Raw genomic sequence first — 24,762 nt, forward strand, 5'->3', positions numbered from 1 at the left:
ATATATGCTTTTTTCTCAGGGTGTTTTGTTTTTTTCTGAGAGGGGGAAATCTTCGTGTGGCATTTCTTTTCCTAAGTGGAAAACATTCTTTAAAGGAACTTCCGAAAACAGAAAGCATGGTCAGTAAATGAAGGGTTCAAAGACTTTCATGAAGTGGTTTGAAAATAAGTGATCTGTGACATATATTAAAAGACTTCCAAAAACTCTGACCACATAAAAAAGTAAAACAACAAATCTACAATAGGTACAAATTATATACATTTATTTTTTAATAATTTTAAATAATACTCTTGTATAAATTCTTTCATATATTCAAATCATACACAAATTTAGAAATGCATCATGAAGCCTAGTACAGCATATGCATGAGACATGTTTTTAAAATTTGTGTTAGAATTTTAGCAACATAAATACAAGTTTAATGTTTCAGAAACACTCCCCAATTGCTTGGGCTGAAATTTAACGTAGTACAGAGTGCTTGTGCCTAGCATGAAAACGTCACTGTAAATCAGTTAGCTCTTGGACTAGTGCAGACCTAAAGCCTGGGCTCACGTTCTAGGGCTGCTGGTTCAGTTACTGCGTATGCATGATAAGAAAGGTTCCCAATGGCCTTTGAAAAAGCATCATTCAACCACTGACACTGTGATGATCCAGAACTGTTCTAGTCCACGTGATGTCATTTGACTTCTTCCGATGAATCAGTGTGTTCTTCCTGCTTCTCCCCTTGGCATAATCACTGGCTCGGGGCTGAAGGGAAAGCTTGCATTAACCTTCCGTTACTCCCCTGCACACACCAAACTCATTTTAGCTTCCAAATTCCTATCAAGATGATCATAATAGACCAAAGGTTCTTCGTGGATGAGGCCAGAAATGCTTTCTTTGCTCTAACAGATTACATTGGGTTGCTTTTTACTTCTCTGACATTTCTGTCAGAGAGCTTTCCGTGAGATATATAAATTCAACTCCTTCCCACATACCTCAAAATATAAGAACCTGGGAATGTTCATGATAAGTGGTGCTATGTTCACCATATGCGCTACAGAAAATACAGGTCCAAGGTGAATGATTTAATGACCCAGTCCAAACTGAGGCTGTCGGGAAGCAGTACTGTTGCTTCAGCTCTCTGGCTCCAGAATAGCACAAGAAGGACTAAGTGTCCTCAAGGCACTCAGCTGACCAAAATGAACTAGTGGGTCAGTGAGTATTGCTTTAATGGTCAATTTTCTGGGAATATTGGGGCTAGAGAGTAGACATATAATTTGATGCTTCCACAAATCCTCTGCCCCCACATCTCTCTCCTCCCATTCCACGTCCGCTCTGTTCTCCTCTCTTAAAATCCAGGTATCCCTAAGAGTAACACACTAGATCCATAGGACCTTAGTATAAATGAGGTTTAGTTTTTATTATCATTTTTCTCTATAACTGGAGAAATTCCATTAGAAGAGACCTCTGGGAGGTAGAGGATGGAGGGAGGGAGGGAGGGAGGGGAAAGTAAGGGAGGACAGACATACTTAGCAACACTACCGAGGGCATCTGTCAGAAATGCGGAAGGGCTTACTAAAACGAATTAATGAAGATAAAAGTATCACTTAATAGCAATATCTGTCATTCATCAATAAGATTCATACTAGTCTTATCTCATTTGAAAATAAACGCATTCCTAATCCTTAGACAAAAATTCTTCCAATATTAGTCTTTCTAAAGGACGTATGGGATCCTGGTGGTAAATGCCGTAGTTCATGGGGATCATGCCTTTAGAGAAATGACTATTGTACAATGCATTCCATACTGGTTTCCTAGTCTGATTTTGGTGGTAGATCACTTCATGATTGATTTCATTTTAGAGCAAAATTATTTCCACCAGCAGAAGCATGGGACCCTAAAGAATATTATTTAAAACAGATTTTAAGACCTTAACTTTTTCCATCAGGACAAATTGAGAACATGACCTAGGAACTGTTCATAAATATTCAAAGGTAAACGTTCTTTGTGGTTCAGTTTTTGCAATATCTTTTAAAGTGTGTTTCATGGAATCTCTACATGGCCAGAATCCAGACTATTTGGCTTTGGCTCTTAGACCCCAACAAACTCTTTCTTTCTCTATTCGGTTAACTTCTGTTTAACAAACGCTTATTTCTCACCATCCTCAATCCCTGGCTTGAGGAGGTAGTAACCTAGGGGAAAGGCAGGTATGTCACTTTACACAATTCCTTGGAACTACGCACTGCACAGTCTATACACGCGTATGTGGCAGCTGCTGGGGAAATCAGGTTTCCTTTCCCTGCTTGGAAGGATTAGTTCACTTTAATGAAGCACAAACTGGTATTTTAATTTTCTTATCACCAATACTGGCTTCAGAGAGTAATCCTCCTGTGTTCTTTCCACAAAGTCCTTCATGGCTGTATGGCCCTGGATTGTACCTCGTACTTAGAAAAATTAGAAACGTTCACAGATGGGCTCTTCCTCCCAGCCTTCTTGTGTTCATGGCTGGGCAATTTCTGCACAAGCATATGGTTGAAAGAACATGTGCTTCAGAGTTAGGAGTCCTGATTCCAAGCCTAATAATGACATATTATATAGCTTTGAACAAGACATTTAACCTCACCTATAAAATGGGAACAACAATTATTCCTCAGGGGCCTATGGTGAGGAACAAAGGACACATATATAGAAAGATGCTTTGCAAACTGCAAAAGGGCTATAGAAATAGTAACTAATTTTAATGTAATATAATCTCTACTTTCACGAACCATGGCCAAATATTCGGAGCACCTAAGGTTAATAGAAGTAGATTACCTGCCTGTGCATCCTCCAGAGCATCATCTCCAAACCCTGAGAACAACTACAGAGGGATGTGACCACATTCCAGGGTCTTCTCGGGGGAAGTTAGGCAGAGTTACCAACTTGGATTTCCGAGGTCTAATCTTTGTTTTTTTTCTAACCACTTGACAGTTTGCTCTCCTTCCTAATAAATATCTATATTTGACTTCTGGCTGCTTTCCTGGCTTGCTTAATCTACAATCTGTCAATATCATAATTAGATGAGAGCAAAGGTAGAGATAGCCTCTAAGAAAAAACTGCATCTAAAAGCAAGGACCAACTATAGCCACTCAATTACAGAGCTACCCTCTAACCAGACAAGAAGATACAAGAACTGTAGCACTGCAGAGAGATGGTACACACCTCATGGCATGTGAGTGACAGGCTACATTCAAATGTAGGAAGTATTTTGGGGTGGGGGGAGAATATAAATATTTCACAGGAATGATATTTCACAGGGGATCCCAAGTAATAATGATGGCTTTTCTTTTGGAACTAAAATATTTCTAATTCCTTTGGAAGACTATGTTTTACATTTAAAAAAATTCTTTAATGAGAATATATTCTACATTAATCTATGTAAAATATAGAGAGGCTAATGTCTAATCAGGTGAGTAGTTTGGAGAGTGCAGCCTGTGTCCCAGCTTAACAAACACTGTCTGCAAAATCTATTGCTTGAATCTATAGGAAGCCAAGACCATAGAACTCTACTTTTAGATTGAAAAGGGAAAGAAAAATTAGAAACATCCAACCTCTTATGAATTTCAACAGTGTCCAAAGAGGGACTAAAAATGACTGGTGCTCACCAGAGTCCCAGCTCTAGCAATATTGCCATCTATTTTACAGTATTTTAACCCCATATTTTCTTTTTACAACTCCATTAACTGCTGTACAAATAAATTCTAGATGATAAAATATGACATGATTTTTTTTACAAATAGATACAAATACAATGCTGCCCAGATATTCTACATTAACTATATACACCTTATTTCTCTAGAGGCAGGAATATTCCTTATTTTTAGACAACTTATCATTTATACTGAGACCCCAAGGAGGGACCATCAGCTTCCTGCTCCCAGATGTTGCCTCCCTCTCTCTACCATTAGAAGCTTATCCTGTGCTTTAATCTTATCATTGAGCAAGAATTCTGGAAGGAAAAATCAAACCCTTCTAAAGATCTTCTTGGGACTTTTCTGCCCCTATTCTGGAAATAATCAAGGTTGTTTATTGTGATACAGCCCAAACATCAGCTTTTCCTCAATGAATATCACCCCTGACCCCTCCTTTAAAAAAATGTGTTTCAGGAATGGAGATGAAGTCTTCTGGCAGTCCTTTCCCCCTCCACATCCATCATCCTGTTTCCGCTGGTCTGATAAACACTTCCCCAGAAGTCTGTTTGGAGGTCAAAGTGGATTTGGGCTGCACTCTGCGGTTCCGCCTTTCTATACTCCCATGTGGTTTGGTACAAAAATAGACTTTACTTCAAGTCCTTATTGTCAGTGACTGCTTCAGATCTTCATGGGAAATCTAAGAGTAATAGGCTAAGTACATTATAAATTTGTACCTGAAAATTTCAGATGCACTATATGCCTTTGCTTTCTCATCTCAGTGACTCTACCCAGGCTTTGTTCGGCCCAGGCGCTGATGCTGTTTTAGTAAGCACTGCGGTCTCACAATCCAGGAGAACAGCTCTAGCTCCTTAGGCTTTATAGTTATGTATTGGTGTCGTCAGGGTCAGTTGCCCATTGGGAGCCACTTCATTGCCATCATCTTCCAACAATCCTGACACATCTGCATTGGGAATGCTGTCATGGTAGCTGCTGAAACTGATATTGTCTTCTTTCAGCTCAATGGTCCAAAAGGGGGCGTTGAGTTTCCGGTTTTGGTACTCCCGGTACATATATACGGCCCCCACAAAACCCATCAGCAGCACCACCACGATGATGATGACTGTCAAAATGATGATGTTAAACTGGGTCCATGATACATCAGCTAAAGCTGATGTGCTATTTTCAGCAGAGCTTACTGAAAAGATAGTCTGCAGGGCTGTAGGGGTAAATGTACTATTTATAACAGGGGTGGGCACTGATGTGGTCAAAGAGGCATTGGAAACCAAAATGGTAGAACCTTCAGGTGTTGGAACAATAACTTCTGAAAATAAAAACAGAGAATGAAATGTAAAAGACAAAATATCTTGTTTTAAGAAACCATAAAAGAAATACACATGGGAGTGGAAGTTGATATGGGATGCTGACATGATACACTGCTTTACGGTAATGCAAGTTAAAAATAACTTTTTAAGAAATATCATGAAAAGAATCAGGGTCTAGAAAGCTAGATTATTACATCCATGGCTGTTATCCAAAGTGTATAATATCTATGCTAAAATCTTTGGGAAAATTCTAATGTTGGAGTTTTCCAACCTTCTGTACTCTTGAATAGATTCATACAAATTCCTAAAAAGGTAGTAAATATGTCACTAGAGACTTCTAAATCACTTGGTTAAAAGTGATTTAGATAATAATCATTTGAACTAAGTTCAACATGTCTGATGGCATTTCATAAAGGTAAAATTCTCTTCAATGGAGGCAAAACAAAATAGGAAAAATTGTATTTCTAGTTACTTCTGAAAAACACATTTTAAATATCCAAAGTTGATATCAGCCAAGACAGAAAACAGCCATTGCAAGCGTAGTGATTCTTCCTTTATGTATGTTATAGCTATTTTATAACTAAGGTACTATACTTTGTACTTTTAATGCAGCATAGCTCAGTAGAAATACCAAAAGCTTTGGAATCAAGTAGAACCATGTGGCAATAAATAAGTCAGTTAATCTTTTTAAAACTGAGGTTCCTCATCAATAAAATGGGGATAATGATATCTACTTTGCAGAGTTCTTGGGAAGGATTAAATTAGATAATGTACTATATGACATTATCACATTTAATGTTTACAGTGCTTGGCACATAGTAGGCACTCAACAAAATGATTACTATTATCATTACAATTCACTAAAGTCAGACACATCAATCTATCCTAAAAAGAGGCATGTTTTACATTTCCTAATAACTAATAAGAAAAATCATCCCAGTCCTGTCAGCTAAGTATGGACAAGGTATGCCTCTAGTGGGAAAGAGAATTGAGTGACAGGACCTCCAGGCTAATGATAGGGTTCAATCTGAGCTTTTTAGCCTTGATAACAGCAGAATAAGGATATCAAGAAAATGGCAGAAGGATAACCCTTGCCACAGACCAACTGCCTATCAACCCAGTATTCAGCATCTGTCAGAATATCAAAGAATGGTTTATAGAAGAGCATGGCCTAATCTCTATGACCTAATAAAGCCTGAATATCCCTAATTCATCCTAAATTTCTAATCATTAATTTTCATCTAAACCCTTACTGAACTTCCCTGAAAGAAACATTTTGCCATATAAATAACTTTCTCTTTTAAAAATTGAGGAATATTTTTACTGTTTCCTCCATCACACCTGGGAAAACTTAAGCCCAAAGTTAGGACAGAAGTTAGAATAAACCCTTGTTTCTCAGCTGGAACGTCTAACCAGATATAGGTTTCTACTTAAAAAGACCTTTGATGATCACTGGAAGTGATGAGAATACAGGAAGCAAAGGATAAAAGAAATGACAGGACTTTTAAAATATTTTTTAAAAAACAGATGAAGAGAAAATGTGAGAACACTGCAATGACTTTGTCTTGGTCCTCAGATTTCTAGAGTTGACTCTGGAGTCTCAGGAGAGCAACAGGAATAGAAGGAAATCTCTTTAGGCAAATATCTATCAAAATCTATTTCCAGAAAACTTCTCTGGTAGGATTGGAAGCTTTTACAAAGCTAAAAGTAGCTGTCCTGAAATTTTCACTGCTAGGTTTAAATATTAAATTTACAACCTTAGGTGAAGTTTTACCTTTCTTGATGCAATTTCCCTCGAGGTCTTGAACATAACCTTCTAGGCAGTTTTCACACCAAAACCCAGTGGTGTTATGGAGGCAGTCGATGCACTCACCACTCTCAGGCTTACAAATCTTCGGAGTTTTAACTGGGTCCACGTGGCCATGACACTGGCACTCCATACAGATGCTGTCAGAATTGTAATAGCCATTATCACATTCATTGCAGTTCTGGCCCATGTAACCATCTTTACACCGGACACATTCAGGTTCCAATTCACCGAGTTCTGACAGAGAACATCAAAATAATTTAGTAAAATTTCAAGCTACAATTGAAAATGCAAAACTACTACTAGTCCCCCCACCAAAACAGTTTACACACCCTGCCTACTATCTCCTCCCAAACTTAAGAAACACATGGAATTCAAACTAATAATTTACACCTTATTTATTAATTGTCCAGTTTGTTGTGAGAATGATGGGGCCACCCAGAAAATCTATTTAGGTAGAGAAGGTAAGAAGTGTGCTTACATAAAGAATCTGAGTAATTGAGATGGATAGGCACTCAAAAATTTTTTACTCCTTCCTCTTTAGTCATGTCAGATGGAACAAAATACAGTTTTAACAAAAACTTCCTCATCCCTCCCTCATGTCTCATTTCACACATGTATTTGGATTTGATGCAAATTCCTAGAAAGGAAAACCTATACTGTTTTTATAACTCCCTTTCACCTACAGCATCTAGAACTTTATCAACACACTTTCTACCTATTGATAATTGATTCACTGATTTTTCCTCTAAAAATGAAGATTTAGGGAAAGGCCTTACTTATGATACAACTGCCTGTAGATGTCACTGCTGAACAAGGGCAGCGAAGGCATTCTTTAGTGGCATCAGGACTCTGATAAAATCCTTCTTTGCATTCTTCACAATGATCCCCTCTGCTATTATCCTGGCAATTTAAACAAGCACCTAAAAGAAGCAAATCATTTCAAGAAGTTAAAGATTTACTCTGAAAGCACAGTAACTTTAAATAAATCATACCTGCAACCAAAAAACCTTAAGAGTTAACCAGAAAAAGTTATCCAACAGAGATTGCACAGAGTTCAGTTTCTACCCCATCTTATTTCTATACTAAACAGGCATATCAGTTCTGTGTCCCCTACTAGATTGTAAACTCTGTGGGGAAAGTCTAGGTACATGACTAGAGTCGCAATAAACCCTTGTTGATTGACTGACTACATACCAAAAGCAGGCCAACAATTTGCAAAGAAAAAATAAAAACAACCTAAAGACCTATTAAAAGAAGAATAGATAAATTGTATTATTTTAATAGTTGGGATACTGTAGTTAAATTAGTGAACTACACCATATGTATGAACACACATAAATCCTAAAAACAACGTTGGTTGAAAAAAGCAAATTGTAGAATGATATATAAAGAAGGAGAGTGCTTACTTATTTTGTAAAAATTGATTGACTGAAATAAAAATTTTAAAAACCACACTAAACAATACTAAGCAAATGGATACATAATACTCTAGGCAGATGGATACATACATATGCAGTAAAAATTAAATCCAGACTAAGAGGGTATAGGCAAGTTATATGCTGTTTGTCTCTGTAGAGGGAGGGAGAAAAACGAGAGCACGGAAGAAAACAAAGAGGAAGAATTCCAGCTCTATTTCAAATTTTCTATTTCAAATATATAACTACAAATATGTATAAATATTAAGCAAAATACCAAAGTGTTAATATTTATTAATTCTTTGTTATATTATTCTCCATATTTTTTTAAGATTTTTTTTTTGATGTGGACCATTTTTAAAGTCTTTATTGAATTTGTTAAAATATTGCTTCTGTTTTTTATGTTTTTGGTTTTTTGGCCCTAAGCCATATGAGATCTTAGCTCCCCAACCAGGGATCAAAACAACACACCACCCCCTGCATTGGAAGGCAAAGTCTTAACCACTGGACCACCAGGGAAGTCCCTCTCCATATGGTTTTATATTTAAAAATTCAAAATAAAAATGAAAACAATTAATAAAGAAAATGAAAAGGAAGGAGGCAAGCAAAGTTATGTGTTTCTTAATAATACTCCTTTGGTTCCCTACTAGTAAGGACATTCTACAGGTACTGAAGCAGCATAACATCTGCAAACAGGAAACAAAAATGTATAGAGTAATTTACATTCCACAAAGATTCAAAGGGACACTCAGAACTCCTATTACAGAAATAAATGAGTAAACTCTACAAAGAAATCTAGGAAGACAATGAAATTTTTACATGATAAGCTAAATATAGTTCAGTGCAAAAGTATCATAAGTAATTTTATTTGATTTCTTTTCCTTACTAGTGAAATATTTACAAAAAAGGGGAGCAAGAATGAGGCTGTGGAATAAAATGGTCTGACAACTGGAACAAGATTTGAAAAACCAAAAGAATGAAAATTATTAACATACATCTCAAATCTCAATTCTTATGTGATTACAGCAAAGTTCCTTGAAACTTCATGAACTTATTCAGAAAGACATTTTTTTAAGTTTATTATATGAACACTTAACTCTGAATTAAATCAAATTTGCATGTAAATATCACTTTTAATCATATAATTTGTTAAGGCCTGATAGTGTTAATGATGTATTTCATATATGTAACAAAGTAGTATATCCTCATACGTTGATAAACACTTAAGGTACTGGTTTCTTCGCAGATCTTCTTATATCCTGATCCCTCTTTAGCTGTGTATCATTGTGACAATAAAAATAGCTGAAAAATACATACTAGGAAACTGTAGATTTTGGCTCTAAAAATAAAATAAATGTCAAAGTGTTCTGCAGGTTGGAAAAGTCAAAACCTGCTTTATGTATAAAATCTGTCTACCTGCTCTCCCCCTATTAAAAATGTCCAACAGAAATAATTTTCAAGAAAAATTTCTGATAACGTCCTAAACTTTAATACAAAAAATCTCAAAAATTAATAGTTCTGAAACAGAATAAGGATGCATTCCAATAACATGCCATTTGCAATGTGTCAAGAAAAGGTCTTATTAAAAAACAGTATCTATATATGCTTTTAATACTTTGCTCCTACAATGTTACTGGACCTACATGCTTATTATTTTGGGGCTTTCTACTATTCTAGGTAAGACCTTCAAATGTTTGTCGTTGTGCTTATCACAATACAGCTTCACTCTCCTAAACCATTTATATTAGAATATTTAATATTTTTTCCAGAAGAATTTCTTATTTCAATTTGTTTTAGGTCACAAGCCGCAATGAGAAATCAGTAAGAAAAAATAAGCCTACATGGTAAATATGTTATCTGAAAAGTAAAGGAGGAAATAAGTATAACAATAAAACTCATCAGTTTTTAAAATCTTATCACTCTACATTGCTTTAAAAATAGCATGCACATGGAACACAGCTATAGAAAAAGAAAATTAATAAATTAAAGACAGATAAGACATAAATACACCAGAATGCTAACAATAGTTGTGAGGGGCAACAGTCCTTTAAGTGTTTTTTTCCCCTCTAATTTTTAAATTGTCTCTAATATGCACTTATCACTTTTATTTTTACTATCTTAATTTTTTTCTGATTACAAAATTAATACATTGTAAAATGTACCAAATGCATATTGTAAAATATTTCAAAAGCTCAAGCAATTTTAAAACATTTCATGTACAAAACTGAAGACTGATTTTTACAATAAAAATAAAGATCATAACTTTTAAAGTCCATATAGAGCAGGAACGAATAATATGAATTTGCTTTTCTAACAGCTTACAACTCCTCTTTGGGAGGCAACATAACATAAGAAAAATGGTATGTATTTCATGTCAGATATGAGTTCCATTCTGAGCTGAACCTCTTACAGCTATGTGACCTTCAGCAAATAGCTTCTCTGAGTTTCACTTTTTTAATATGTAAAATGGGATAATAATTCCTTGCCCAATGATTTAATGTAATGTAAACATTTCAGAGGGTATATGTAGATATTCCATAGGATATAATGCTTCAAATTCCTCCTCTACAAACTAGGAAAGCTTAACTAGATGAGATCTAAATTCCCTTTAAAATCTGAAATTTGAGAATCTTTCTTGTATGATAAATGACATATAAAAATTAGCTGAAGTGTAAATTTGTTCATTATGCTCTGCCTGGAACCTCCCAAATATTAACAATACTGCCTTAAAATTCACATTTTCTTTGCTGAAAGATGGCCAAAGGAGCTAATCCAAAAAAAAGAATAAGTGTTTCCTGAAGATGATCTCATGCTCCTTGGCTAAGCATCAAAAAAATCTGGTGGGGGTAACCAAGAAAATAACTGGTCAAAGAAAAAAATGTAGGGTTCTTTTCCAACCAAATTCAGTGACAAAGCTTTGAAACCACCTGTAAAAAGCCTTTTCCTTATTTATTTCGTTACCTCTAGTTCACATATAAACCTGTCAGAAATGCAGCAAGGTACTTTGTTATAAAAAGAAATGCCTAATCTTCTCTATGCAACAGAAGACAAACTTCAACCTGTTAAACAGAAAGGCCAGCCTAAGCAAACAAGGGAGAGGGTAACAGAAGATAAGGTCAGAGAGAAAGGCAGAGGCCCAAAAAATGTAGTCATGGAAGGAAGTTTGAATTTTATTCCAAGAGGGATAGGAAGACTTTGGAGGGTCTGAGCATGCGAACCACATGATCTGGTTTTACATTTTTAAAAGATCACGCTGGTTGTTATGTGAGACTGGACTGTGGTGGGGTGGGGGTCAGAGGATGAGAGGACAAGAGAGAAGGCAGAATGGTCAGATGACAGCGTGTCAAAAGTAATTCAGAGAGATGACAGTTGCTTAGACAAGGATGATAGCAATGAAGGTCATGTTGAATGTCAGGCTGATAGAACTTGCTGACGGACTGCATCTGCAGTAAGGAAAAGAAGCAAATGTGGCTCCTATGGTGCCAGTCACCAAAATGAAGAACACTAGGAGTAAAGTGGGCTTAGCTTATATAGTAAAATAAAGAGTTGTTTTGGATGTGTTAAGGCTACCTTGCCACTTAGAGCAGCGGTCCCCAACCTTTTGGCACCAGGGACTGGTTTCATGGAAGACAATTTTGCCATGGACAGGGGTGGGGGGGTGGCGGGATGGTTCAGGCGGTAATGTGAGCGATGGGGAGCGATGGGGAGCGGCAGAGGAAGCTTCACTTGCTCGTCTGCCGCTCACCTCCTGCTGTGAGGCCTGGTTTCTAACAGGTGGCGGACTGGTACCGGTCCACTGCCCGAGGGTTGGGGATCCCTGACTTAGAGCATTCAAATGAAGATGTCAAGTGCACTGTTAGATCTTTGAGTGTAGAGATCAAGGGAGAAATGTAAATCTGGTAATTAGCTCATTTGGAGATGGCATTTAAATTAAATCCAAGGGACTGAATGAGATCATTTAGGGAGAGTATAAATGCAGAAGACAAATGTGTCAAGACAAACAAAGCTCTGAGGCACTCCAGTGCTTATAGGTGAAAAGAAGAAGATCTAGCAGAGCTGACTGAGGAGGGGAAAAAAAAAAACAGGAAAGTGTGATATCTTAAAGCTAATTCTTTTTTTTTTTTTTTTTTTTTTTTTATGCAGTACGTGGGCCTCTCACTGTTGTGGCCTCTCCCGTTGCGGAGCACAGGCTCCGGACACGCAGGCTCAGCGGCCATGGCTCACGGGCCCAGCCGCTCCGTGGCACGTGGGATCCTCCCAGACCGGGGCACGAACCCGTGTCCCCTGCATCAGCAGGCAGACTCTCAACCACTGCGCCATCAGGGAAGTCCCATGTGTGATATCTTAAAGTGAAGAAAGTCACTGAGGAATGAAGGATGAAGGAGTGGTCAACTCAGTCAAGCTACTGACAAGTCAAGGTACTCACCATGAGACACTATGAATACACGAAGTCGCCTTAAATTCTTACAAAGAAGTACACTATGTGAACATAAAGTTTTAGCTTAAAAATGACAGTCCCTCCCACCTCCATTTTAAGGGAAGTACGTGTTCAATAAAGAAAATCTAGAAAAATACAGGAGAATAGAAACAAGATAAAAATCACCCAAAGAAATCTGTTATTAAGATTTTGAATACTTTTCCTTGCCTCTCTCCTTATATAGAGAAGTTTGGGTTTTGCTTTTTAAATAGTCTAAACATATGGCACATGTCATTGTATACCCTGCTTCTTTCACTCTCTCATGTCGTTATATTTCATTCTTTAAAACATTTTCATGGCAACATAACAATAGTTGCCATTTACTGACTGCTTGTAATTAGCCAGGCACTGTATAAACATATAGCACTGAATCTTCACAGCATCCCATTAGGCAGTTACTGTTATAATCCCAAATTTCTAAGTGAAAAAACAAGGCTAAGTAATTTGTACAATGTAAGTCAAGATTTCACTTTCTGTGCTCTTATCATGTATTGCCTAGATAACATAATTTGCTTCATTCCCCGCTGTTAGAAATAGAGTTGTCTTATTTCTTAGAATTATAACTGCCACTGTGGTGAGCATCTTTGAACATAAAGCTTTTTATGAATTTCAAATTATTTCCTAAGAATTGATTCCTGGAAACAGAATTACTGGATCAGGGAAATATTTTTAAGACACATTTCTTTCCAAAATATTTTTCTCAATATACTGTATCATGAAAAGGTTACTTTAAAAATCTACTTCAATCTAAAACACAAGGTATAGATAAAGACTAGGCGGGTGGGGGAAATAAGAACTGCAAAAACACAGTAAGTGGCCACCAGAGGGCAACCGTATCACAACACTGTTGAAAAAAAATCTTTTCAAAGTTTGAGACAAAAGGAAAGACTGATTTTATATTAAGCTGGCAGTTTTATATTATTTGCACTCTTTCACATTAGATTCCACTTTTATTATATTTCCAGAGAAACCATTTATTTCTTATTACTAGCTGCTTTAGAAATCATAACCATGAAAAGGATTTCTTTTGCCTTAAATTATCTCCTGAGCAAAAACAGGTTGGGATTTATGTGACACTAAAGAAAGCTACCTCGCTGCTGCAAGGAAAATTAGAAATGAGAACCAGCAATGTAGACTGCTTCCTGGTACCATAAATGACCTAGGGAGCAATTTAAATCAACTCAGCATGATGAAGCATTTCTGTTGTTATCCAGGATTGAAACTCATCTTTGCTCTGTAAGTTTCTCCATTCATTTGTTCATTTATTCAACAAAAATTTAGCAAATACTTACTATGTGCAAATATCTTTACTAAATATTGTATAAAATGGTGAACAAAGCTGGTATGAAACTTACAATGTAGTGAATAAACCATATATGACTCATAATCACAAATAAATATATAATTACAAACTGTGATATGTGCTATGAAAAAAATACAAGTGTATATGAGAGTGTATAATTGGGAATTATCATTTAGCCTGGAGCATGAACTGCTTTCTAATGAAGTCACTTTTAACTGAAGGCCTGAAGGAAGGATATGGTTTAATAAGGCAAAGGGGCCAGGGGTGGGGGTACAGGTATATTAGAAAGACCATTCTAGGCAGAGGAAAGATCATGTATGAGAATCTTGGGACAGGGGAACATAACACGTTTTAGGAGTAGAAGCCAGTATGACTGGATCACAAACAGTAAAGAAAAAGAATAGCACAAAATAGAACTGGCAAGTAGGCAGGGACCAGATCACATAATTGAAAAAAAAAACAACACAATTTCTTCTAAATCAATTTGTTTCACCACAGACTATAGGATTAGAATGAAGAATAAGATTTCAACACATTTTTTCCAGGGTACTTTCTTTTCAAATATTCTACTACCTTGGTCTCATAAAAACACTTGTACTTGTCAGACTAGTATGTTCTGATTTTTTTTGTTGGGGAAAAAAAGATTTCCAAGGAAGTATCTCTAATCCTTACATTTAGGAAAACTGAAGAGCAGAAAAGCTAATTGTCTTTAGTTTTAAATCGTTTAACTAAGTAAGCCTAGATGTGGTTTTCTTTGTTTTTATACTGCCTATGGTTTGCTGAGCTGTTTGAATCTGTGGGTTGATGTCTTTCATTAATTTGGAAAACTCTTGGACATTATCTCTTTAGATATTTGCTTCTGTCCCAATATCTCTCCCCTTTCATTCTGAGCCTTCAAGTACATTTATGTGAGAACTTTTGGCTATTTCCCACATGTCTTTCCTGCTCTGTTCTTTCCATTGCATTTTTTTTCTCCATGCTGCAGTTTGGATATTTCAAATTGAGCTGTATTTAAATCCACTAACCTTGTCTTCACTGTATACAATGGTATATAACCTTGTCTTCACAGTATATACTGTATACTTCTGTTAAGTCCATGCAATGAGGTATTAATTTCAGACATACTTTTCAGTTCTAGATTATTCTTTTGATTATTTTTTATAGATTCCAAATCTCTTGAAATTTTGCCTCTTTTCATCTATTTTGTCTGTTTTTTCCTCTATTTTCTTAAAATATTAATTTTAGTTATTTTAAAGTCATTTTATGCTACCTCTAACACTTGGGTCATCTGTGGGTCTGCTTCCATTGTTTTTCTCTTTATTATTGGTCACATTTTCCTACCTGAGCATTGTCTAGTGTTTTGATTGCCAGACACAATGTACAAAGAACCACAGATGATTCCCCTTTCCTCTGTTAGACAGATATAATGAGAGGATCACCTCAATTCAATCAGAAATTGAGATAGGTGGAGGATGGACTGCAATATTAGTATGAATCAGTTCACCTATGGTTCATCACTACTTCTTGGTCATGACCCTCTAAGGCTTTTGACTGAAAACCTAACAGGCATGTGTCTCCTCAGATCTGAAATACTGCAAGAGATTAGTACTTCCCTTAAGTAATGTGAGCCTAAGTCCCACTCCACACACCTCTGAATCTGGCAATGTCTTGAGAGAGAGATGGTTGTATGTTGTAGCAGGTCCTCTCTTTCTAAAGAGATTTTGTCTCCTAAGCACCACAAGACTGAGAAATTTCTTTCTACCTTTTGGGACAGCCTTCCATCTCCTGCACAGTCAGCTTATGTCCTATGGGAAAATTGGCCTTGTGTTTAGGGCTCCTCTAATTTCCAATTCATCACGCGAGCCCCAAATGACTGCCAGAAGCTCTTCTTGTATCTCTTTCCTCAAGAAGAATTCTTTTACTTGGACCAAGCCTGCTCCTTAGTCTGTGCCCAGAATCAGCAATGTCCCTTGAAAGGAAAAAGGCTGGGTGATCATCAGCTTACTTAGAAATACCCTGTCTGGAATTTTAGTTCATATAGTTTTCCTTTCTTCCATGGATCTCCAACCAATATGATTTTTGAAATTTATACATCTTTTAAAGTTGTTGTAGCAGGAGTTTGGCTTGCTATGACCTATTAAATCCTACTTAGAAGAGAAAGACCCTTACAAACTATTTGGGAGAATCAACTCATAGATGAAGGACTTCAAAGTGAAAAGAACAGTGGACTAATTATATAAAAAGGTAAGGAAAGTGTGTACCTGTGAGGGCATCACAACTGGCAGACCGATTATTGCATTGGCAGGGCAAGCAGCCATTCTTATTAAAGTCATAATATCCATCTTGGCATCTATCACATGAAGAGCCGGTGACACCCACTTTGCACTGACATTTCCCAGAACTGCAAATAAAAGCAAAGACAATGAACAAAAGTAAATAAGTTTGAAAGTTTTGTTGCCTAACATCCCATCATAGATGATCTTGATGTAGAAATAGTTTCAACTAGATTCTAGTCACTAGATGTACTGAGTGATTTTTATTTTGAATTGGAAGTTGAGCAGCTTCATGACTATATTAATTCAATTAACATAGTACTAACACTAATCATTTTTGACAATTTAATCCTCTGCACTTGGGTAGTTTAAAATAGATGATAAAGGAACCATGGAGAGTACAAGTCCCTGGTCCTTCAAAATCTTTATTTACTAAAAGCACTGGGGCACAGAACTGGCACTACTGCTACATCTCATTCCTGAATCATTCCACAGTTCCCTCAGAATCCACACTGCCCAATCTGGAGAAGAAATACCACCCAGCCCTCATGCAATCTAGCTTTTGGCTGAAGAATATGAAGGTCAGGACCTTAATGAATGTGCTGGAAACTCGACATGATTTTCTACTTTAGGTCAATGCTGTATTAAAATATTTCTGATAATTAACTGGAATTCACAACTAAGTAAATATGACTATAATGGGGACCTCTGTTGGTTTCTGAGTTAAAACCATATAAAAATTCTAGATTGTCAACCCAAAAAGAAGACTAAAAATCTAAAGTAAGAAAAATATTTTATTTAGTATCCCATCTCTTCCTATTAACCTGTTTTCTTAGATGTCAATTACATCAGTGACATCATCTCTCTCTAATCAGTGAAACTTACATCTTTGTTGTAATTTTCACCTCTCCTCTCTCTACCCCATGCTCTTCCAATCACTCCCTCAAATCCAATATATCACCAATTTCGGTCAAATTTTCTTTCAAATTTTCTCTTGTTATTTACTCTATAGTCACCCCTCTTAGAATATCTTTCCTCTTCTTCACCTCTCAAACTTTTTCCTGCTTTCATGCTCATCTTTTCCCATGAAACTCTTCCCTGACTGGTCAACAGAGATCTTTTGGCCTCCTGACATCACATACTCTATACCATACATTTTATTCCTAATTATGGACTTTTCTATATTCTTTCATATATGTACTCTTGTTTCTCTAGTTAGATTGGTAAAGACCTGAGGCAAAGGCCATATCATGCAGTTTTTTAAAATGTTATCTTCAAGACTTAGCATGAGCCTAGGAATAGTGTACTCTAACTATTTTCATGTCATACATCTTACTCGGTAAGTTTGCTGAGTTCAGGGACCATATCTTAGCCATCTTGGTATGCTCAGATTCTAGTATAGTTCCTGGTTTGCTACAGGCACTTAATATATGCTTGATAAATAAATGCTCAATACACAAACTGAGTTTTAGAGTTAAGCACTGGAAGGGAAAAAGAAAGATGAAAGACTATACTAATTACTAGAGTTCTCAAAACAGCTAAAGTACTTTCCCTTTTTCAACCTTTCTTTATATGCTCATTCTGGACATCAGGTTTTTAGACTTCATCTCAGTAAAATTTTGGCACCAGTCATATTGGATGGGAGACAATATAAGGTAGAACTGCATTTCAATATAATTATTTTAGAGACCGAGCTCCTAATTATGAGCCCCTATGGGGTTGTTCATTTTAGTTCAGAAGACTAAGCTAAAATTATTAATACTTACACAGCTCTTACACATGTCAGTTAAAGTAATCCCCTACTGCTTCCCATATTCCTATTTCTGTAATAAAAATAGAAGTTCTAAATTTGAGTTATTGGAACTTTGGGTTGAACTTTGCAGAATGGAAGTAAAGCAATTTTCAGCTGTGTGTATTCTATTTGTAGCATACAAACCTAAGAATTATTTTTTTAATTTGAGATGTGCCTCTCTGTTTATCAGCATGCCCTGGGCTAAATAATGAGGCTTTTGCCTTCTATCCTAAAAAACTATTTTGAGCAGCTAGAGTTGAAGTTTACTTCTCTCTCCCACTTACTATGGTTCTTTGCAATATCCCAGGGTATGCCAAAAAGGAGTAGAAAAACAGTTGTACCTGGTATATTTTTAAGGCATAACTCAAAACCATTCCAGAAAGGAAAGAAAGCCAGGCTTTTGTAAATAATAAATACTTAACATATCTTAGAGCCTTATATCCTAAGAAGTCACCTATCAAACTCTGTATTTCTATCTTAAAGCTGCCTAATATACTTGGTTACGTAATTTCTTGACTTACAAATAATTTTACAGAAAGTGTAAAATGGAACAATGTCATCATTTATTGAGAGTCTATGTCAATAAATATATATTCTCTCTAATCCTCAAAATAACTCTACAAGGTGGCGGTCATAACCCTCATTTTACTACTGAGGGAATTCAGAGGGTTAAAGTTACTGTCCACACCTAGTAAAGGCAGGTTTATTTATACAAAGCCAGACTTTCCCACTCTGCTACCAACTCTTTCCTCAGCTTAACTCTATATTTGTACAGAAAATCTGACTGCCAAATAATCTGATACCCACTTACGTATCAAGCTTCATTCTGTAGATTCCAAGCACCAAAATTCACCATTTATTTAGGTTCTGACCCCAGTGAGCTGTTTCTGCCTTGCCCAGAATAAATCCCACTCTCTTTCTCACTGCCAGTAAATTTCAGGTCTTCCTTAAGAAAAGCTGAGAGTTCTTTCTGCTTGAAGAGACTGCAGCCTAACAAAGTCCAAGGTTCTCAGGGACACAAGCCCAGATATTTTGATGTTTAGTTAAAACTTAATTAAAGCTTGTATCGATCATACTATAGAAGATGATTATTCTCTTTAAAAATCCAACAGAAATGTACATTTCCAAGTCTCTCAAGTAACTTTGCAAAAAAGAAAACAACTGAAAAAAAAAAACCCGAAAAGCCCACCTGCATACATATACGCAGTCTTACACCAGAATACCCCAAGGTATTTAAAGATCTAGCAAAGTAAATCTGTATTCGTCAAATATGAAGTTCAGGATTATCTTATGACTCAACAAGAAGGAATCAGTCAACTTAAGTCTCACTATACTGTCAGAAAATTATAAAGGATATAATGTACCTTTTGGAGACTGGCCTTAGCCAATTTCCAAGGCTTTAAAAATGTTAATCAAAATATGCTTGCTCCCCATTTCTCTATAGACATTAGGTTATTTGGTATACAAAAGAATAAACAGTTACTTTTAATGGCAGTGTCTGCCCAATCCACCATCTATAAGAAAAAGGTATTACCTTGGAATACCTAATCACCTAATAATATCTCATAACCATAATATAGCCAGTGTTCCCAAAGTAGTTGCTATTCTTGTAAGTGACCTTTCTCTTCATAGTTCTGCTCTAGACACTCAGAAGACTGATATAAGCAGGCATCTTTCTCCCTGGAAAATATGCTCCTTAGTTCTTCATTTAAAAAAAAAAGTGGCTTTATGAATCTTGATGAGGTGGTTGACTAGTCTAGATACCATGCATCACTTTTCCTGGGTAGATTTTAAAACAACAAGAAAGGAGGTGTTTTTTCTCTATTTAAAAAATATATATAGAATGGAGTGGGGAAGTTTGGTTGTGAGCCTGCAACTAGTAGTGCTTTTCCATCATGTTACTCATGGCCCATGGCCAATTTCTGCATGTATAAGAATTAAATCACTCAGCAAATATAAAGCTTTCCCTGTGTGACTTCTTTTATAGAATAAAGCCTTTACAACACCGCTTTTCATGGTCTCCTTCTGTTAAAGACCGCTGAATGCTTTTTGAAGCAAAGGTCAATGATATAAATGCAATGAAATTTTTTAAAAAAAGAAAAGAAAAAAAAGGCCTGTTAACAGACCACTTATGCTTATCCATAGGTTTAAAATGAAAGAACCAAAGACTCACATCTTCATATCTGGAGAATAAGGGCACAGAGCTGGATTTTGAAAAGTCAGAAATCGATACTACTGAGATCAACTAACAAAGAATTTAAGATGGAATTTCCTCATCTGGCATCACTTTTTATAGACATGAGTTAGTTGCTAGTAAAGAACTAATGAAATATGGATAATTATATCAGAAAGAAGAATATGGAATTATTTATAAAGGAAGCACAAACATTGTGGAACTAAGCTACACTAAGTATATTAAACATATATTATACATTCTTAAATTACCCCAGACAGAATTATCAGATTTTCTTATGGTGTCAGTGCTTAGTTATAGAATTTATCACACTCACAGGTGTGAACAACTATTACAAGGTTTAAACACTTGAAAAATTCTCTCTTAAAATGTAAACAAAGAATGTATTTTCTGACATGAAGTTATTAGTTTTTCAAAAGGAAATTCAATGGTGTGTCATCTCAAGATATTGTACATATTTATGTCATACAAGTACTAACCAAAATATCATTTTAAAGGTTCTGTTTTAAGATGAGTGGGTGGAGAATCTTCAGAATTTCCATTATTTTACTAGGGTAGGAAGGGTGGAACACAGGAAGGGAGGTATCAGGGTCTATGGAAAATTCATAGCCTGAGGAGACAGAGAGAGCTTGGTTCAAATTCCAGCTCTGCTAGTAACTAGCTGGGACTAAGTTCTTATTCTATCTTGGACTCAGTATTCTCATTTGTAAAATGAAGATAATTATACCAAACTTTGTAAAGTTCTTGTGAGGATTAAAGATCACATATGCAGGGTACTTAGCACAGTGTCTGGCACATAATCAGTACTCAAAAATGAAAGAACTATGAAGATGATGACAATGGTCCTAGATCTTTAATTTTTTCTGTGAATTGTAAAGAGAATGAGTTAGAATCTCTACTAGGCGAAAACAGACAAGATTATTTACTTTTAAAATTCTGTTAACAAACCTAGAAAAATGGCAAGAATTTATGGGGTAATTACTAGTTTGGAGCAAAAATGTGGCTAGGAAAAGACAGCACATTATGAACACATGGTAGAAACAGTTTTTGGAAAGAAAATTTAAAAATTGAGAAGGGAAAGAATCAGCAAAATCCTACATTAGGTGGGACCAAAGCCAGCAAGAACTGATATGCTTTTGTACCAACTAGCTAATTGATTTAACTTTTTTCTAAATTGCCAAATGTCTTGACATGTTTGACATTATCAAAAACATTGTCTATTTTCTTCCTAAGATTTACAAGGTATAAATTATGTGCATGGCATACCTTTATATATAATGTTATCAATTTTAATTCAAACAGTCACAGAGTAACTACAAAGGTATAGTTCTAATTAGGGGAAATTAATTTATTCAGAAGCCTTGCTTTTCCTCCTTCCTTCTTCCTGAGACAGCTTACATGTTGTCACTCTGACATGGAAAGAACAAGAAACAGAAAAAGAGAGATAATTAAATGTATCAATTTTCTTCTTCTGCCTCTTTTAATAACTAAAAGCAATTTAGTTTAGGAAGAGACTTAAACTACTAGTTAAAACAGAGTCTGAAATTAGAAAATTGCTGATTGCAAGCTCTCCCAATATATTAAAAATAATATTAAAAGGCAGCTAGCTTTTTCTAACCAGAAAAAGCTTTTACATGGGAAAATAAACAACATGAAAAGTTATTAACAATCCTTAATATCATGTTTGGCTCACGGTTTGTAAAGGTAATGAAAAAAATAGTTTCTCCTTTTTGTGAAAGAAACTCAATAATCAGACATTTTGGCAAAAGACTATTTGCATTTAGTGTTCCTCTGTCTTTCTACCATCATGGAAAAGACCATTATGCAATGAGCAAAGCTCCTTTTCTGGAGGAAAAAAGAAGATAGCTTTATTGTTGAAAACATTGGGCTATTATGCTAAACATTCCTTGTTTTTATGTTTAGAGGAAATTCATATTTGAACAGAAATTCTTAATACTCAAAAAGGGCACTGCCTAAGTGTAAAAATATTTTCTGATAGCTGGTCTTACCAAAATCAAATTTAAAATTTTATTTGAAAAGCCAGAAGTAAAACTTAATGGTAAAAAAAATAAAAGTATCATATTTCCAGAGCCACAACTTGGGAGGGCAAACTTAAACTAGGAAAGTTATTTTTTATTTCCTTCACTTTTTTTTAATGGAAGAAATATAGCCATAAGAATTCACAAACCCACACAATTACTCCATTATTTGATAGTGACTTCTGCATTTCAGAAGTCATTTTAAAAACAGAAAAAGCATGAAGTCCCAGTATCATCTTCTTGAAAAGATGATGCTTCTCACATGTTAACATTTGTATTCTTTTGTAACCACTGTAAAAGGTTTGCTTAGTAAAACAACAATTATTAATACTTATGCTGAGTTCTAAAAATTAACTTGTAGCGCTTAGAATTTAGAACTCATTTTCTCACAGAAATGACAGCATAAGTGGTGGCTTAGTTTCCAGATGAGCGAACAAAAACCTATTTAACTCAAAATGTTGATATCAACAGTACTGAGGACCAAGTAAGTCCTAACTAAGCCTTTGTGTTCTGAACCCTGTACGGGGTGGAGTGGTCAGGGGGCAATATTAACATTTATTGAATTCCTACTATGGGGTTATAAATAAAGTGCATAGAGCAATATTTATCTATGCATTACTTAATTTTGTCCTTACAATATGACATTCATTAGTTTCAGTTTTGTCACTTTCTTGCTGTTTGATTATTGGGCAAGTTAAGTTTCCACATCTGAAAAATAAGAATAATAAGCCCTGTTTCAAAAGACTGTAATCATTGGCTAAATTTACATATTTAAGTGTCTTCCGAATATTAGTAGCTCCATATATGGTAAAATACTAATATTGTCAACATCCCCAATTGTTAGAAAATCAGCAATGTGAACGACTCAATTTTCGAGGTCACAGAGCCAGAGAATAATCAGAATCAGAGCCTAGGTCTTCTGCCTGCTAATACGATGTTTTTTTCTCTCTCTTGTATATTACAGATTACCTCTATGTACATAATGAAAGCAATTCAGAAGGATTTAATGTGCTCATCTCTATAGACTTGCAATACTCCTAGAAGAAGCTTTTATGTTGATCTTCTCCTGGCTCAGTCGTCAGTCATTTAAATATCTCCTTAGTTGAATGAGACTTTAAAACAATTGCCAAAGAAATAAGACATTGCTTCCGATCTGTCTCAATACAATGACAAGACTTAGGAGCTCGTTTCCTACCTGTATCTAGCACTATTTGCAAATGCCCCTATAACAGCCAGTTTCCTTGCAAAGCTTTCTTTTTCCCCCTACCAACTTTATTGATATAATTTTGCAAAAGTTTTTCAGTCTTCATTTTTAAATTATGAAATATTCTTTCAAAAGTAGACAAATTTAGGGCTTCCCTGGTGGTGCAGTGGTTAAGAATCTGCCTGCCAATGCAGGGGACACGGGTTCAAGCCCCGGTCCAGGAAGACCCTACATGCTGCAAAGCAACTAAGCCCGTGCGCCACAAGTACTGAGTCTGCACTCTACAGCCCGCGAGCCACAACTACTGAAGCCCACATGCCTAGAGCCTGTGCTCCTCAACAAGAGAAGCCACCGCAGTGAGAAGCCCGCGCACCGCAACGAAGAGTAGCCCCCGCTCGTTGCAACTAGAGAAAGCCCACGCACAGCAACAAAGACCCAAAGCAGCTGAAAATAAATAAATAAAATAAATAAATTTATTTTAAAAAAAAACAGAAGTAGACAAATTTAAAGACAATACAATCATCTTTGAGTTATTTAAAGAACAATAAACTCAAAACTTTGATACCCACTAGTGAGACATTTGAAGCCCCTTTAGTGGCCCTCCTCAACTGCACCCTTTCTCTTGCCCCAGAAGCAACTAAGTTTTAATCATTCTTTAGCTTTTTAAGAGGGCCACTTACTATGTATTACTAAATAATATATAGTTTTGCCTGCTCTTAAACTTCATTAATAAAAATAATTATGTATAGTTTGATTCACTATTTTCTTGCTCAGTAGAATATTACGTTTTTGAAATTCATCACTGTAAATTTGTATAGCTGTAGTCATTCATTTTTCTCTGCTGTATATTTCATCATATGAATATAACCCTATGTATTTATACATTCTTCTAGACATTTGGGCTGTTTTCATTTGTTATTATGGATACCAAAGGCTTCTGTGAACCTTCTTGTATGTCCCTTCTGGTACACATGAGCATGCTTTTCTCTAGGGTATTTACCAAGGAATGGAACAGCAAGGTAATAGTTTGTGCATGATCAACTTTACTAGGCAATGCCTAACTGTTTTCCAAAGTGGTAGCGACAATTTACACTCCCATTACTAGTGGAATAGTGGTCTCATTGCTCTGTATCCTCACCAATGCTTGATGTCATCAACTTTTTAAATTTTGGGCAATTTGGCAGCTTGAAGTGGTATCACGTTCTGGTTTTAAATTGCATTCTCCTGATTATTAATGAGATGGAACATGTTTTCTGGAACATGTTTTCATGTTTATTAGC

At 35.8% G+C, this 24,762-nt stretch overlaps 1 protein-coding gene across 1 annotated transcript in view; it reads right to left on the minus strand.

Annotated features, from left to right (window-relative positions):
- Nucleotides 1-240: 240 nt before the first annotated feature.
- Nucleotides 241-24,762, minus strand: part of MEGF9 (multiple EGF like domains 9) — an 84,464-nt gene continuing 59,942 nt past the window's right edge. The window contains exons 3-6 of the mRNA XM_004269281.4: nt 16,242-16,381; nt 7,562-7,705; nt 6,750-7,019; nt 241-4,974 (exon numbers count right to left, since the gene is read on the minus strand). Coding sequence (XP_004269329.1) covers nt 4,523-4,974; nt 6,750-7,019; nt 7,562-7,705; nt 16,242-16,381 — 1,006 coding nt within the window. The 3' untranslated portion in view covers nt 241-4,522. The remainder of the gene's footprint in view (nt 4,975-6,749; nt 7,020-7,561; nt 7,706-16,241; nt 16,382-24,762) is intronic.

The sequence above is a fragment of the Orcinus orca genome, chromosome 6, assembly GCF_937001465.1.
Source record: "Orcinus orca chromosome 6, mOrcOrc1.1, whole genome shotgun sequence".
NCBI lineage: Eukaryota > Metazoa > Chordata > Mammalia > Artiodactyla > Delphinidae > Orcinus > Orcinus orca.